At 32.3% G+C, this 17068-nt stretch overlaps 2 protein-coding genes across 2 annotated transcripts; both read left to right on the top strand.

Annotated features, from left to right (window-relative positions):
* Positions 1-314: 314 nt before the first annotated feature.
* On the top strand, positions 315-8124 carry LOC140830568 (choline/ethanolaminephosphotransferase 1). Its single transcript, XM_073193948.1, has 20 exons — positions 315-446; positions 636-836; positions 2125-2134; positions 2240-2290; positions 2877-2954; positions 3443-3518; positions 3628-3650; positions 3733-3833; positions 4204-4298; positions 4421-4489; positions 4723-4792; positions 5205-5268; positions 5347-5387; positions 5462-5546; positions 5989-6051; positions 6930-6988; positions 7120-7172; positions 7344-7416; positions 7729-7797; positions 7937-8124. Exons 2-19 carry the CDS (start codon positions 700-702, stop codon positions 7748-7750), a joined length of 1170 nt encoding a protein of 389 aa, XP_073050049.1. The 5' UTR covers positions 315-446; positions 636-699; the 3' UTR covers positions 7751-7797; positions 7937-8124.
* Positions 8125-10958: 2834 nt separating this feature from the next.
* On the top strand, positions 10959-12677 carry LOC140830567 (uncharacterized). The gene is made up of 2 exons (XM_073193947.1): positions 10959-11409; positions 11478-12677. Exons 1-2 carry the CDS (start codon positions 11093-11095, stop codon positions 12322-12324), a joined length of 1164 nt encoding a protein of 387 aa, XP_073050048.1. The 5' UTR covers positions 10959-11092; the 3' UTR covers positions 12325-12677.
* Positions 12678-17068: the final 4391 nt, after the last annotated feature.

The raw sequence follows: 17068 nt of genomic DNA, 5'->3' as shown, positions 1-17068 counted from the left end.
TGTGTCAATTTTTCGATATATATATATATATATATATATATATATATATATATATATATATATATATATATATATATATTTAGAGTGAATCTCGTGTGAGACCGTCTCACGTATCCTAATCTGTGAAACGGGTCAATCACACCCATATTCACAATAAAAAATAATATTCTTAATATAAAAAATAATACTTTTTTATGGATGATCCAAATAAAAGATCCGTCTCACAAATACGACTCGTGAAATCGTCTTATACAATTTTTGTCATTTTTGTATGGGTTGATATGAACATATTTTCTTAAAAAATATAAGAAACTAAACGTGGCGCAATTAAGAAAGTCCTTTGTGTTTAAATGGAAAATTTACGATAGTATTATTTTATTTGCTTTAAAAGCATTTCCTTTTCATTTACCAAAGCTCTCTCGATCTCTCTGCGCGATACATCACTGGTAAGATTCCGTTCTCCTCCCACTTTTGGATCGATCTCTACGTACACGGATGTGAAATTCCTTTTTACGAATCTGTGTGTATTTTCCGAGATTCATCGTTCGATCTGTGACTATCTTCGAATTTCCTACTCGTCTGCTTGAAATTCAATTTTCGATTTGCGTGTTTCGAAGTTATATTTTTTGGTGCAGGTAACATTGGCTGGAGATTCGTGTGATTATTATTTGTTGAAGGCGTGGTTTTGGAGTGATTAGGATGGGATACATAGGAGCACACGGAGTTGCAGCTCTGCATAGATACAAATACAGTGGGGTGGATCACTCGTACTTGGCCAAATATGTTTTGCAGCCCTTCTGGACTCGATGTGTTACTTTCTTTCCTCTTTGGATGCCGTATGTTTCTTTGTTCTTTCTTTTTTTTCTCACTTGGGTTTGTTTTTTCAAATTTGCTGTTGTTTTTTGTGTTCCTGAAGTCCTATTGATGTTTTTGCTCGCATGTTTTGTTTGACGCGTGTTTATGCAATATGTCTTGAGTTGGTTGTGCTGCTAAGCTATACTTTCGAGAGAGAAAAAAATTACGAACTTGTCATGATGCTTAAAGGGTGAAAAGTTACTTGATTTTGCTTGGAAAGTTCTCAAATTATGAAGGGAAGGGCATGTAAAATCGTAAGATCAAATATGATATCTTTTATCTTTTGTCTGGTGAGGTATCTCTCTAAGATTTCTAACTGTTATAAAATTGACGATGTTAGCAATCGATAAATTTCAGTGTGTGGAAAAATTCTGTATAATCAAGTGTTTAGTAGATCCCCTGTTTTATCTCTGTCAAGATAGTTATCTTCTTTGAATCTGGTGGAACTTCCACTCAAGTGAGTGGTAGCACCTACAAAGTAATTTTTGGAATATGATATTTATTTGAAAAATAAACTTGTTAATTTCTTTAGAAGAATTTTTTTTTGTATTTTGTTGTGAATCGGAAAAGAAGTCATTAAGTATTCAAAGTGGTGTCTTAGTGTAACCAACCCTTGGCCCTTGGGGTACCGCGAAGGCTAACTTCATCATTTGCACATTCGTTGAAAAGGCCGACAAAAGAAAGAGGTTTAATTGGTTTAATTTCTAAGCATGATGTAACTTTTATATTAGATTATTAGGACGTTAATTGTTTGGAAATTTTCAGAAACTCGATGGATTGTTCAGTCTTTCTTGTTTGAGGGCTTTATTTGGTGGTCTCGGTCTGTGAAATGATGCAATTTGGAAAGAAATCTTCTGTGCAGGGAATTTATGTATTTGTTAACCAAACACACCAAAAGTTTGCTAGTGTTGCATCTGAGTATCAATTTCTGAAATATTTCCTTCACTGTTGCATCACGATATTTTCTGCAGATCTTTTTTAATCTTGCTACCTCAGTTGATTCTTTTGAGTTTTGAGTGCTAAGCTATATACTGTTCTAGTTATTTAGCTATATACAGTTCCTCAGAGTTGGATATAAGATATTTAGGAGGCTATTATTGACCATTATCCAATATTTAATGATGCATACTGTTTCTTAGAGCAGCGCTTGCGGAGTAGTGTATCCATTAGTCTTATGAATTCATATGTATTCTGATAATAATGATTTTTTTAATGCCTTATACGGTGACTAATAATTTTTTATTTTCTGCCTGGGCTGGACACTTTCAGACCTAATATGGTAAATGTTCTGTAAACTCAATCTTCTCTTTGCATAAATTAATTGTGGTTATGACCTCTTTTCTCATTTGTGATTGGATTAAAATTAATATTTTTTTTTCATCAGATCACACTTACTGGATTCATATTTTTGATGACATCTGCATTTCTTGGATATGTGAGTGAGATTCTCTTTCCATCTCTCTCTCCCTCTCTCCTCCCTTCAATCAGTAAGTGATTTTCCATAGAAAAAACTTACCTTTAGTTTGTATAAGTTTTTGGTTTTCTTTTAACTTAACGAATATGAAATTTATTACACGTGCAGAACATCTTGAGCAGGGTTAAATTTCTTATAAATAGATAATGTTTGACAGTTTTTCCTATCTGTACATACTCTATGCGTAGGTGTAGTTGCAATGGAAAAGAACAAGAATGTGATGCTTTTTAGAAGTTGGTTTGATGAGGATGGCTGGTTGTATGGATTTGTATTTGCAGTATTAACACTATGTTAGTGCATAGCAGTGGCTATAAACTTTGTGTTTAGTTAGATTATAGAGCTTTGAAAGGGCACACGTTCTGCCCGTCATTCTCATCAGTGCCTCCTTTGGATATTTCCTGTAATTCTTCAATCAAGTAGTTCCTAATATTTTGTTCCTTCGGGTGTTTGTCCACCATTAATACATAACTTTGTTTTTTCATTTGTTAATAATTTTCTTGGAGTGTTACTTCATCCTATGTCCTCATTCTAAAAGTCTCTGCTGCAGTTATATTCACCTCAACTGGATTCACCTCCGCCAAGATGGGTTCATTTTGCCCACGGTTTGCTGCTCTTCTTATATCAAGTATGCTTGTGTTTCAACTAGCAGTGTTCAGAATATGTTTGGAGTCATGGTGTCTTCTATTTTTGAAATATCTTGGAGTCTGAACCAATCTGAACTTAATAATGTACACAACATGGGGGTTTGTTTCATTTTTGCGTGCAGTTATTAACTTGTATGATGTTGTTTTTCTTCTTTGTTTTGTATTTTTGTTTTTTTTAGGGTGTGGGTGTCTGGGGGAATCTGGTTTTCCTTACATACACTATTCACTTAGTTGGATTTATGTGTTGGTCCAAATAATGAAAGGGGTTGACTTTAACATGTCATAACACTTGAAATGATGAGGTGGTGATTTGTTAAAATTTTCAAGTTTGTGATACTGATACCTATTACTACAATTTCAGTTTTGCCAAGTCTTCTTTTCATCTCCCAAATTTTGTAGTTGTTTTCAGTTATCTCTTCATTCCAAATTTCTTCTCATATTATTCTTTAATTTTTGAAAAATATGCTAGACTTTTGATGCTGTTGATGGGAAGCAAGCAAGAAGAACAAATTCTTCTAGTCCATTGGGGGAACTTTTTGATCATGGTGACTCTTTCATTCTGTTCATTGTTGAACTCTTGTTGTCTCCATGGCATTTCTAAGTTTTTATTCACTTATTGGGTGCTATAATATTTTTAACTAATTTCTATCCCAGGATGTGATGCTCTTGCGTGTGCGGTATGTCTTTGAATTTTGAGTTGCTCTTTTCTCTAGATGTTGCTGTAGTGATTCTTGAAATTTAAATATAAACTTTTTCCAGTTTGAATCCTTGGCATTTGCAAGCACTGCTATGTGTGGACGGAATGCTTTCTGGTTCTGGTTTATATCAGCTGTCCCTTTTTACTTTGCTACATGGGAACAGTAAGTAAATTGGCTTATTCATGTTTCTGGTTCTTTACAGGAGTTGAAAGCATTATTATAACTGTCTGTTGTGTATGTGTTTGAGTTATGCCCTTCTATGGACCCAAGTTTTGCATATTTACTGCACAAATTTGATTTAAATAATCTCCCTCCCTCTCTCTCTCCCTCTCCCTCTCCCTCATTTCCTCTTGAAAAGGTTGTTGCAGTCCAAATGGGAAAATATCTTTTTTCCCGAACTCTATTTTTTAGGAGTTAATTTTAGCTTTGTAGATATTCGGTGTATACATTTGTATTTATCTTACTGTTTACAATTCCCATATTGCAATTACTTGCTCTTTTACTAACTTATTAGTTTTACTTTTTTTGTCAGTTTTTTCACAAACACACTCATTCTTCCGGTTGTAAATGGACCTACTGAAGGTCTTATGTTGATATATATGGTCCATTTCTTCACAGCTATAGTAGGTATTGCTTCTAGCACTTTACTTCTCTATCACGAGCCTTTATTTTTGTTTTTTTGTATATGTTTGCATACATAAATCTGCAGTGAGACAATGAGGTTTGAATTTCACTTGTTATCTTTTCAGGTGCTGAGTGGTGGGCTCAAGAGCTAGGAAAATCTATGCCCTTTTTGAGTTGGGTTCCATTTATTAATGGTGAGTCTTGTAAAATCGAGGACAACGGAACAATTTTAGTGTTGATTTTGTTAACACAACTACTGAGATTGAAGTGATTTCCATGTTATTGTAGCATCACATCAGGTTCTATATTTTTGTTTTATCCTACTGCGATACTAGTCCTTTTCAGGCTTTGTGCCCCTTCTATTTATTATTTCTTTATTATGTTCTTGATTGGATTTTTATGATTTATTTTCTTTTTTCTCTTTCAGAAATCACAATGTACAAAGTTGTTCTGTTCTTCATGATAATGTTTGCTGTTATACCAACAATTGCATTCAAGTGAGTACAATTAATTTGGAGTTTCCTTTGGAAGAAGCTATTTACCAATTCTTGGTATTATCACAAGTTCACCATAAACAATTTTTAGTTTTCTGCTTCACCACATGGAACTGTTAGTCGGTCTAAACCTTAGTTTGCTGTACAATTTATCATCATGCAATCTATCAGGAACTCGAGAAGTGAAAATATAATTGATTAAATTTACTATATGTTTCTTAGAGGTCATATGTTTGTGTCCAGAGTAAGGTCCAGCTTTAAAATGAATTTTGGTAGTTTACTCGTTACTGATTTCATATCGTATTCACATCAAATTTAATTTGAAGTTTGTTGATTCTCTAGCAGCTGCACCCTTGTTGATACTTAAACTCATTGAGCTTCAATATGCTTTTAATTTTAAAGTTGTTCTGTGCAGTGTGTACAATGTTCATCAGGTTGTCCAGGGAAGAAAAGGAAATATGTTGCTAGCTTTGGCAATGGTGTGTATGTTTGACATGTATAATATCTGACTTTTAATTTTATTCTTTTTTTGAATCTGTTTTCTCGTATTTTCCCAGCTTTATCCTTTTGGTCTGCTGTTAGGTGGAGTTCTTGTGTGGTATGTGTTGATCTTTATCATTCACTGTGTTTTTAGTTTGTTGTTATGTTCTATTATTGACTATGACCCCGCAGGGACTATATATCTCCTATTGATTTAATGAGAAACTATCCACATCTAGTTGTCGTGGGTACTGGGCTTGCGTTCGGGTTTCTTGTGGTAAGATCTTATCGTTGTTGATGCATTTTTAGAAACCACATGATTTTATTACTTGTGTTTTGGCTTTGGAAAATATGTCATAAAACGGGTTGAAATGAGTTTTTTTTAGTTTGCTTTGGGATCGAGTAATGGGTTTAAAATTTATTCCAATAAATGGGTATTTGAAATATCTTGTTTGGCTCGAAAAATTTTGAAGTCCATGGATTTGAGAGTTACCTAAACTATAAAATGAATTTGTATTGAGGGTTTGAAATCCAAATCCACCGAATCTTTCCACCCAAATGCAGTCGAAGTGACTCCATTGTTATGTGTGCTTGATCAGATCGCATGTTATCGATTTCCTGTCTAAGTCATTATACTGGCTCGTGAAATTCTCAAATAATGCTTGCAGCCTTGTGCTTTAAGAAGCTTCTGCTGCTGATTACTGAACATTGTTTTGCAGGGAAGGATGATACTTGCTCACCTATGCGACGAACCCAAGGGTTTGAAAACACACATGTGCATGGTACAAACTCATTTTAGTTACGTTGATGTTTTGCACCGAGTTTTAATCATGAGATGAAGCATTAGCTAAGTGTTATGAAACTCAATCTCACTCTTGTGACCCTTGAGCCCGCACAAGAGGGACTTTAAACTATTGACCTGGTAACAAAATACTTTACCTCCATCCTTGTTTTATGAAATTTATTAAAAGTTGCTAGAAGAATTAATTGTAATAGTCTAGTAAAACTATTCACACCCCATCGCACCAACATATGATTGGGTGATGCAACTGCAATCTGCACATCTGATACCATTCTGTTCAGCCTAGTGACATTCTGCACAATGTTTTCCGCTAGCATCTATTTCTTATTCATGTTAACCCACATTGCTAGAGTAGTATGTTGCATTTTTAAAAAACTGCTCGCACCTTTCCCATATTTTTATGGGAAATGGGTTATGATCTATTTCTTATCCTTTCTTGAGTAGTACATTGCAGTTTTAGGAAAGGGCTCCCTCCTTTTCCACATTTTACGGGAATGGAGTATTACATCAATCATCGGTCTTTATTAATTGGACCTTTACCAAAAGTTGTAGCTGGCGGTAAAGCTGTAACTCAAATATTTTAAACCACACAGCAGCTCGAGCGCCCGTTTCAATTGCTGGTTAATTAGGCTGATTGAATTTTTATGGCGATGTTTGCACAAGTTACATATTATTGCAATTTTCTTACCTGCACCAGTTCTTCATATGTTGTTATTTCTGTCACGAACGTTTTTTTATTAATAACAACCATTCATTCGACGTTACAATCATTCATCTTTTTTCAAGTAAACGGTCGCCAGTCTGTTTTGTCAGAGTCATATTTCTCTGTGAGCCTCACTTAATTGTTTATTTCTGCAGTCTTTGTTTTATCTGCCACTGGCCATTGCAAATGCTCTCACTGCGAGGCTAAATGATGGGTGCGTGGTGATTTTGTTCAGCCAACGACATGTTATTTTTATTTTATTTTTCAGCTGTTGTGTCTCTTTTTCTGAAATTGAATATATGCTTTAATAACATTTGCACTGATGAAATCTTTATATCATAGCAGAGTTCCTTTGGTCGACGAATTGTGGGTTCTTCTTGGCTATTGCACATACACAGGTTTAAGATTTTTTGCATATATGAGTTTTCATGCTGTTCACATCTTCTAATATAATTCAAGATGATTCAATCTAATATACTGAATCAATTGTTGACACCATTACCTTTAACTTTCATATGGGGTCCGCACCCATCATGCACAAGCCCTTAAGTTTTCTTTGCTTTGTGCAGGGGCTCTCTATCTGCACTTTGCCACTTCAGTCATTAATGAAATAACAACAGCCTTGGGAATTTATTGTTTCAGGTAAAGTGTACCATTTTTGTCCAGGAGTTCTTCAACCTGGACGAGTGAGAGTTTTGTTAATTCTTTCTATGTCTGAACGTAGCTGATAACTACATGTTTCTTGTAACTAACAAGCTACCAATACTTAATTTCTTGTTCTGTTTGTGAACTCCTTACGCTTGACTTAGATGAGATCTGTAGTAGATATTTTACTTCTCGAGATTAATTCTCATAAGTTCCTCTAATGTTGAAGATTTCAACATATTATTTTGCATCATCACGTCATATTTGCCAAAAGAACTCAATGCCCTTATGTATATTCACACATTCCAGGATAACAAGGAAAGAAGCTTGAGCTTTGACATCAACTGCCTCTCCCAGCATGCACTTCTGTACCTCCAGGTAATCAAGATTTGGTTCCCTCTTTGAAATTCTTGGGTCTAACCCTGAATTATTTGTGTTGTTTCTGGCAAACACCTTCATGCTGCTTTCGCGCGATACTCTTAAACTTTATTTTTTACGTGGCCTCTCTTTTTTACAGATATAGCAAATTCATCTTCTCACGGTTTCTAGCTCACCAGCTCCAATTTTTGGCTATGATTAGGTTTATATATTCTTATTTAAAGTTTGTACGGTCCATTCCTCCAAATTTGATACATGGGAGATGTCTTATTTATTAAGCAATGTACTGCATTGATGTATTGTAATTTGGTTTACAAGTTGACTGATGATTACAGTGTGTTTTTTATTAGCATTTCAGCTATTTGTTCTTAAACATGCGATACTACGTACTAGCGTAAAACATATGTAAAATATTCTATCTGTTTTACAACAATCCTGGAAACGTTTTGCATAATTTTTAATTTTATGACGTAATCGTCATTCTCATACAATTTTTCAGGCATATAGTGCCTGAGGTAAGCGAGTAAATTTGTGCGACGTAAAAATGGTACCAAATGGTAAATTTTTTATTCCTAATTTTAAATCTTGAAAAAAAGTTCAATAAACAAAATCGATCCCTGGGTGTTTATGGTAATTTGTCCGTATATTTTTAAATTTTTGCCTCATACTATAATAAGACATTTGTCTTTTCCTTTATTTAATTAACTTTTTTAATTATAAATTTCATAATATTTATTTTTTATTTCTTTATCCCATAATTATATTTAATTTGAATTTTTTATTATTGCAGAAAATAATTGAAAATCATTTTACCCTCTTGAATAAGAAAAACTTCAAATGTATTCATCTAAAACAAACACAAAACCAATGTTTTTATGATCAAACGCTTGATCGAACTAATATATCTTATAAAAATAATTCAAACGATCGGACTCTTCAACAAGACGCTCTGATCAAACAAATTTTATATAAAATAATAATATAAAATAGTCGTCGTCGTCGTCACTCGTCATCATATAGTATTTGTGGATTCAAATTATGTATTATTTTTGATAATTAAATATCACAATTTTACTTCACGAATGTCATCATCAATGTCACTCAATATTAACTTCAAACTATATTTTGACATCCCCAAATAATTAGATATGAGTATTTAGATAGTAAAATCAAATATTTGTAGACTCAAATTACTATTTGTATCAATTTAGGTATAACATTTTAACTTCACAAATGACACTATCAAAAGTCATTCAATATTACTTGAAACTATATTTTTTGACTTCCCAAAATAATCAAAATTGAGCTTTAAAAGGATAAAATCAAGTATATGTGATACTGAATTAGGTACTGATTGTACCAATTTAGGTATCATATTTTTAATTCACAAATCTCATCATCAAAGGTCATTATTAACTTCAAACTATATATTTTGACATCACAAATAATCGAATTTGAGCATTTAAAGGGTAAAATCAAGTATTTGTAGACTCAAATAATATCTTATTTAAATTAATTTATGTATCACATTTTTTCTTCATGAATGTCATCATTAGTGCCGCGCAATATTAATTTCAAACTATATTTTGATATTCCCAAATAATTGGATATGAATATTTATGGAGTATAATCAAGTATTTATATTCCGAAATAGATTCTCTTTATACAAATTTAAGTATTATATTTTAACTTCATTAATGATACTATGAAAAGTCACTTAATATTACTTGACACTCAAGTATTTTATTACAAATTTGAATTATTCAAATAGCCAAATCAAATATCTAAAACCCCAAAATAAGTATGTTTATCGGTCAAAATAAATAATTTTTTTTATTCCTTGATGAGTGAGAAACTATGTTTTTTTTTCCTTTCAAAAATCAGATGACATAAATAAGTCATCTTAAGACATTTTCAATTAAAAGACCAACTATGACTGGATTTATGGTGATCGCTCAAAATCCAGTATTTTCTTGCAATTTTGGAGTATTCATAGAGTCAAATCAAACATCTGGAACTACAAAATAGTTACTTTATAGATCAAAATAAGTATTTAATCTTATTTCATGATGAGTGAGAAACTATTTTTTTTAAAAAAAATAAAATGTCACGAATAAGTCATCATAATTCATTTTTCATGAAAAAACCAACAATAACTGAATTTTAATGATTGCTCGAAAATATAGTTTTTTTTTTTATACATTTGAAGTATTCAAAAAGCGAAATCAAGTATCTGAAATCTCGTAATAGATATTAATTTGGTAGATGGAGAAGAGACACTAATTTTGGCAGAGAAAATTATATATTTATTTAAATAATAAAAAAACAAAAATGTAAATTCAGGTTCAGGGAGTTAAGTTAAAACTAAAATTATAGCATTTTCAGGTCATATTTTTAAAAAACCGTGATTAGATACCGAATGTTAATTCAAAAATTGATTGATGAATTTTTCACAAATTTTTGTATTAAAAAATAAATAAACTTTAAACTCATGCATCCTGATTTTTTTGGTCCAGACCACTTGGATTCCTCAATCAATACTTGCATTAAACTATTATGATTCATTTGAAATTGGAACCAAATTTACATGCATTAAACTATTATGATTCATTTGAAATTGGAACCAAATTTGAGCAAAATAATCATTTCTTGAAGCTCCAAACGGTAAAAAAAGAATTTCAACTTGGAACTCGAATCTAAAAACTAATTAGTATCATGCTCGATTCCTAGTTTGTGCACAAATAATATCATTTATTTTAAAACCAGTTTTTTTTATTTGAAGTTTTTAGACAAACTTTATCAAAGAAAGTTTTAAGTCATAATCATTTCGAGCTGCCACTTGTACGTTCTTGTCAAATCGCCATCTAATATTATATTTTGATTAATGGACAAACTTCTTAAATTCCAACGACTTTACGTACCACCTACTCAACTTAAACGCCCCATTCTTCACCACATCGTGTAAATGAGTGAGTCTAATGTGAGATTATTTCACGGATCTTAAGTTGTGAGATTCGTGAGACGGGTCAATCTTACGGATATTCACAATAAAAAGTAATACTTTTACGATAAAAAATAATATTTTTTCATGGATGACTCAAATAAGAGATCCGTCTCACAAATACGACCCGTGAAACTATCTCACACAAGTTTTTACCCATGTAAATTCTCTTTCGGACTCGGTCATAATTGCCAAAACTCCAATCGAAATCAAACACTCTCACTGATTATATTCCAAATCTGTTCGAGCCAATCATAAATACCCATTAACGTTCCGCATCAAAGACTAGCAAAAATGTATGTCACGCGGCCTCTTTCTCAATTGCGAAGATATCCAGAATTGGTGTCGGAACGTCCGGATGGTCCGAATTCTGGGTACCTAGTAGTACAAGATGAAGAAGCTGAAACCTATTGTTGTTTCGGATTGTGCAAGACTCATACACTGAAAGAACTTCCATTCCCTCAGAACAAGGAGTTGACTGTTCGTTATACAACTGGCGCGGGCGAAAACCAGAGTACTTCTTTGGATCCAGTTTTCTTGATTCCGATTCTGAACCAGCCTTTGTATCTTAACCGGTATCACGCCATCGTTCCGCACGGGAAGCGTAAAGGGTATGTCTTGTTTTGCATAGTTTTGATTTTGCATTTCTTCATGTGACTTGTTTTAGTTGAACATCTAGGGAAGTATTCACTTGTTCAACGGAGGAAGACAAGGTCAACTGTTGTTTTTGTCGCTGCGTCAAGGATGTGAAACCAAGACCATTTGACCCACAAAACATTTATCAACAAATTGAGATAGTTCCGTATGAATCACTTTGCAGCACAAAGGGCCAATTCAGGGCCAATTCAACTGCATCAGATGGTTTCCCTCCTTCATTCTTCCGACGGAAGGGATGGACAATGAGAGCTACCACTCCTAAACATTTCGAATTAGGCGAAGCGCAAGGCCTTGACGGCACGCTTCGTGCTCGCCTCCCACAACTTAGTTTATCTAGATCTGAACCTGTTGTTGTTGGGAAATGGTATTGCCCCTTCATATTTGTCAAGGAAGGGAGCCTAAGGAATCAGGTGGAAACATCGATGTACTATGAAATGGCACTGGAGCAACGGTGGGAGCGGATCTTCAGCCATCAAAACGACGGTGGAAACTCAGTGATAATCGACGTTTCACTTGAGAAAGCAGAGGTTTTTGTTAATGGGAACAAAGGTGTTATGGATGAGGGACATGCAGTTGATGGGGTTGTCTGGTTTACAAGTTCTGGTAATTTAGGAGGCGAAATGAGTTTCGGGCTGAGAGTTGAGATCTTGCAAAGAATGAAATGGGAACAAGAGAGGGGCGGATGGATAGGTGGGGATGAAAAGGAGGCAAAGATCAAGAAAACAGAGGAATTTAAGGGAGGTGAGGAATGGAAGGAGTTTGGGTGCTATGTTTTGGTTGAGAGGTTTAGATTGAAGAGAATGGATGGGAGTTTGGCTATGGAATATGATTTCAAGCACTTTCATCAGATTAAGACTTTGTGGGAATAGGTTCGTGCTTTTTTCCACTGGTGTTGTTTGGTATATCTTTTGTGATTTCGAACTAGTTTTCATGTTGTCACTATTAGAATCCAGTTCGATAGATCTTCTTATCAATCCAAAGATAATTTGGATTCTATTGAACTAAATGATAAAGAATAAAAGGGGACTTGGATCTCAAGTGAGGGAGCATGGCTAGCTTTCCTAGACAAATGGAGCTTCTTGGGTTCGCCTTCAGTTTGAAGTTCGCGGTATGTTTGATGAGAAATATCCTTTGTTGTTTGTATAAAAATACATTTATTATGGTTTGGTGTTTCTGTATAAACGAATAAATTTACTAAAGATTGATTCTTTTTATTTTGTTTTATTTTATTGTATATATCTTCTTTTATCATAAAATTAAATAACATGAGTCACACGGGTCACTTTTAAATGTAATTAACTTCTTTTCTTTTGCAAGTGTTTTGCCACCTCAGTTGAGATTACAAGAACAAAATGAGTACGTAATCCGTTCTTGGTTGAAGTTGAAACAGTTAAACGTATGCTGGATAGATATTTGAAGCATGGTCAACAATCATTTCGTTTAACTAATCACAAGAACTGAGAACTTGGTTCTAATTATATCTATCTAATCATGACAGGAGCGTTTATTAACATCTTCTCATGATTTCTAAGGTATCATTGATAATGCTTGTAAGAATTAATTGGTTATGTCTCTTCAACTCATATATTTCGATCAAATCTATAATCATTGGTATATCGTGAGTTGTATATGATTTCAATAATTATGTGATATATCTTTGAGTAATTATAATAGCATCGTGTGTCCAACTAGGAAAACATTTTTTTTTCCTAAAGCATGACTAATACTATGATAAGAGATTGCTTGCACTATTAACTCATCATATGACTAGGATATTCACACTCGTGAGTGAGAGGTGAATACCCGACAACAAAGTATAAGCTCCTATGCATGTCGAAAGTAAACTGAATCCCTCCACCTAATGAGCCTCACAGAGTTGGTAAACGAGTCAAAATGCAACACTAGTATGTAGAGCCTCTTTGTCGTCCTGGGTCAAAGGAATAATGATGTACAACTATGATTGCAAACTAATCCACTCGATAAGTGATAATTACTTGGAAAGTTCAAAGGATGGTTGTTCATTGACTCATCATTTGATCACCCATCTATATGATTAAACATGTTCATGTCCTTACTAATGAAACATGAAATTAAACATCACGGATGCTAGTCTCGAACTCGAGTGACATCGATCCTTATTTTAGGCGGTTTAATCGGCTAGAACGAGTTTAGCATATACAATAACTTTTTAAAATGTGTTTCATGATTGACGTGATATGTATGACCTCATTGTACCATAACGTATTCAATGACTTTATCTATGCATCTTGCATGGACATACAAATAAATTTAATGCCATAATTTGTTAAAACATAAAATATTATTTAAATAAAAATTATTTATTACATAAGAGTCAAACTCAAGTCACAATTCGGCTTGTTGGACACCTAATTTAATAATATATCACTTGCCTTATAGCCAAATACTCATAAATCTTGAACTCGTGCTTCACGATGCTTTTCAAAATATGGCCCTGCCAGTGGCTTCACAAGCAGATCAACAATATTATCTGCAGAAGCGACTCTCTCTACCAATATGTCTAATCTCTCCACAATCTCTCGGATGATACTGAAATTTCTCAGTATATCTTTGGATCGCTGATGAGACATTGTCTCTTTTGCTTACGCAACGATATCAGTGTTTCGTAGTACACAGGGATTGACCTCATCCATTAGGAATAACGCCCAAATTTTGTAAAAAAAAAAAAATCATCATCCAAACAACCTCTTTTGTTTCAGCTGATGCGACTATATATTCGGGTTCTGTGGTTAAATCTGTTGTGGTTATTGACTTCAAATTTCAAATACCTCATATTCTACAATATGAGGTATATGTGTTCTCTGCGTTGTCGTTGGTATAAATAAATAAAATTGTGTCTTGATTTTAGCATAGAGGTAAGAGCTTGATCCTAACAATGTCGATTTGAGATATAAGAAAAAAAAAAATTAATGAGATAACTGGGGAAGTTCAAATCCTTTATTTTAATTTTTAAGTTTAATGGATACAATAAATTTGAGATTTATCCTTTCAATGTTACATTTGGATCGATTGATTTTAAATTATATTTTTATAATTTTAGAGAAACAATATCATAAAATTCAAATTTATTGACTTCAAATTCATCTATTTCAAATAAATTTTGTAATTTTAGATAAACAATATCGTAACTTCACTTTTTTTTTACATATTTATATAACATTTCATGTTAATATTAATGAATTTTGAGTTCATCTAACAATGAAAACATTTAAAATATATTAATATAACTAATATGTATCTATTGTTAAAACTATAATCCAAATTTATGTAAAATTCATTCATGAAATTGAACTTTTCACATTTCACTCTATTGGTTAATTGATTTTGATCATTTTAATGAATAAACAAAACTATTCTTTCTTCAGTAAATAAAAATTATTATAAGAACATATTTTAATAAATTTGAAAAATAACTGAATAATTTGTTAATCATAATCAATAACGTAAATATTTAAAAATAATTATTAATTTAAAAATCTATCCACTCGAATTATCGTGTACGTGAATTGCTAATTATTACAAAGGTCGAGACCCAGATATCAACAACCATTTTTGGTTTCCAACGTCGCACCAAATTTTCTTTCCAAAAATATTTCTCCGGGATAACACTATTTGTATTAGACAAAAACTTATGTGAGATGATCTCACGGAATTTTATGAGACAGATCTCTTATTTTGGTCATCAATAAAAAAGTATTACTTTTTATATTAAAAGTATTATTTTTTATTGTGAAAATCAGTTGGGTTGACCCGTGTCACAGATAAAGATTCGTGAGATCGCCTTACAAGAGACATACTCATTTTATTAAATAAAAACATAAAAATAATAAAATATAAAATCAAGAATATTGAATAGAAAAACTAGTCTAACATAACTATATAACAAAAGCAAAAAAAAAAATCATACATAAAAATATTAAATTCAAAACCTATATTTTATTGAAGACTTTATGCTTATTTATTAGTAAACCACGACTCCGAGCGATGGTGATTTGCGGACTGAGTCGTGGATTTTCGAGATTTACTGGCTTTTTTTTAGTCAATAAATTGTTATTTTCAAAATGGAATAAAATAACAGCCATGCATGATAATTATAGTATTTCTTTAAAAATAATTTATTGAACATATATAAATTTTAAGAAAGCGACGTCCTTTTAATTTCTTCATATTTAAAATCTTCAGAGAGAATTTATGATTTGTAATAATTTGCATACATGCACATGATTAATTCATTTACATGTCTCGATACCATTAAATCACACGAATCTCTCGTATTTTAATAAAACTTATAAATAATTATCCGACAGTCAAAATCTCGTCAAATCATGACGGAGAAACACTCCGGTGATATAATTTGATTTATTGAAGAAATCTGAAAAACTTGATTGAGAATATAATGTAGATGGAAAGATATTTTATTTTTTGACGGAAAGACGAATTTGGTATGAAGAGTTGTATTTCTAGTAAATGTACTTATTATTAATTTTTTAAAGAGCGCAAATTAAAGAGCCGAAATTATGTTTTTTTAGTAAATATATTTTTAGATTTTATAAACTTGTAAAGATTTTAAAAAGGAATTTTCCTTTCATACCAAATAATTTCATTATCATCCATTGGTAAATTAGGAAACGTAATTCTAGGACAGCTCATTTTCATTTAATTTTCCAAGGAATGAGACAGCGGCTTATTCAATTACATTTACACGTCATGGGCGGACTCAAATACATGGGTAGAAAATTTTATGATTTTACATATTTGATGGCCAGTTCTTAATTCAAAATAATTTTAATTTTGGATCAATTTGGAATTCCTTGTGGAGAAAATTTAAAAAATTAAGTTAATTTTATCGAATATATAAGATTTCAAAATTAATTAAAAGTTTTTTTCCGACACGTTTCGATTAAATCTGCTTTAGTTTTCACAACAATTTAGAGAATACAAATTGATCAAATTCAAATAGTTCGATTGAAAAGTCAAATAATGAAAAATCAGGACATGACAAGTAGATGGCAACAATAAGACAAACTAAAACGTAGGTAAACCAAAGATTCAATAAAAGAAAAAAGAAACAATTTTTTTATATCTATTTTAGACTGAGTCTCATGTGAGATCGTCTCACGGATCTTAATATGTGAGACGGATAAACCCTATCTATATTCACAAGAAAAAGTAATACTCTTAGCATAAAAAATAATACTTTTTCATAGATGACCGAGATAATAGATCCGTCTCACAAATACGACCCGTGAGACTGTCTCACATAAATTTTTGCATCTATTTTATAATGCAAACTCTAGCTTAATTAATTATTTTTTCCTAAAAAATGAATATGAAGAAAGATCCGATCTTAATATTTATCATCACTCTTAAATAATTTTAAATATTCACAGCAGCTGAATTACGTTTTTTTAAATTCAGTTATGTTCAATATACATGAAATTGTATAATAATCTCTTTAAGATAATTTTGGGTTGAGTTACGTATAAATCTCGATGTTATTAATTATGAGTATGTCTCTTGTGAAACAGTCTCACGAAAATTTATCTGTGAGACGGGTCAACTCTACCGATATTC

The sequence above is a fragment of the Primulina eburnea genome, chromosome 4 (genome assembly GCF_022965805.1).
Source record: "Primulina eburnea isolate SZY01 chromosome 4, ASM2296580v1, whole genome shotgun sequence".
NCBI lineage: Eukaryota > Viridiplantae > Streptophyta > Magnoliopsida > Lamiales > Gesneriaceae > Primulina > Primulina eburnea.
Note: the sequence above shows the minus strand (reverse complement) of the source record. Positions and strands in the feature narration are given on the sequence as shown.

Excerpts from the sequence above, each read along its gene's own strand:
- LOC140830568 (XM_073193948.1), top strand. The coding sequence starts at position 700 with ATGGGATACATAGGAGCACACGGAGTTGCAGCTCTGCATAGATACAAA. Across the intron at positions 2,291-2,876 it reads CATCTGCATTTCTTGGATAT|TTATATTCACCTCAACTGGA; the intron begins GTGAGTGAGATT and ends TCTCTGCTGCAG. Across the intron at positions 4,299-4,420 it reads TTTCTTCACAGCTATAGTAG|GTGCTGAGTGGTGGGCTCAA; the intron begins GTATTGCTTCTA and ends TTATCTTTTCAG.
- LOC140830567 (XM_073193947.1), top strand. The coding sequence starts at position 11,093 with ATGTATGTCACGCGGCCTCTTTCTCAATTGCGAAGATATCCAGAATTG. Across the intron at positions 11,410-11,477 it reads CCGCACGGGAAGCGTAAAGG|GGAAGTATTCACTTGTTCAA; the intron begins GTATGTCTTGTT and ends TTGAACATCTAG.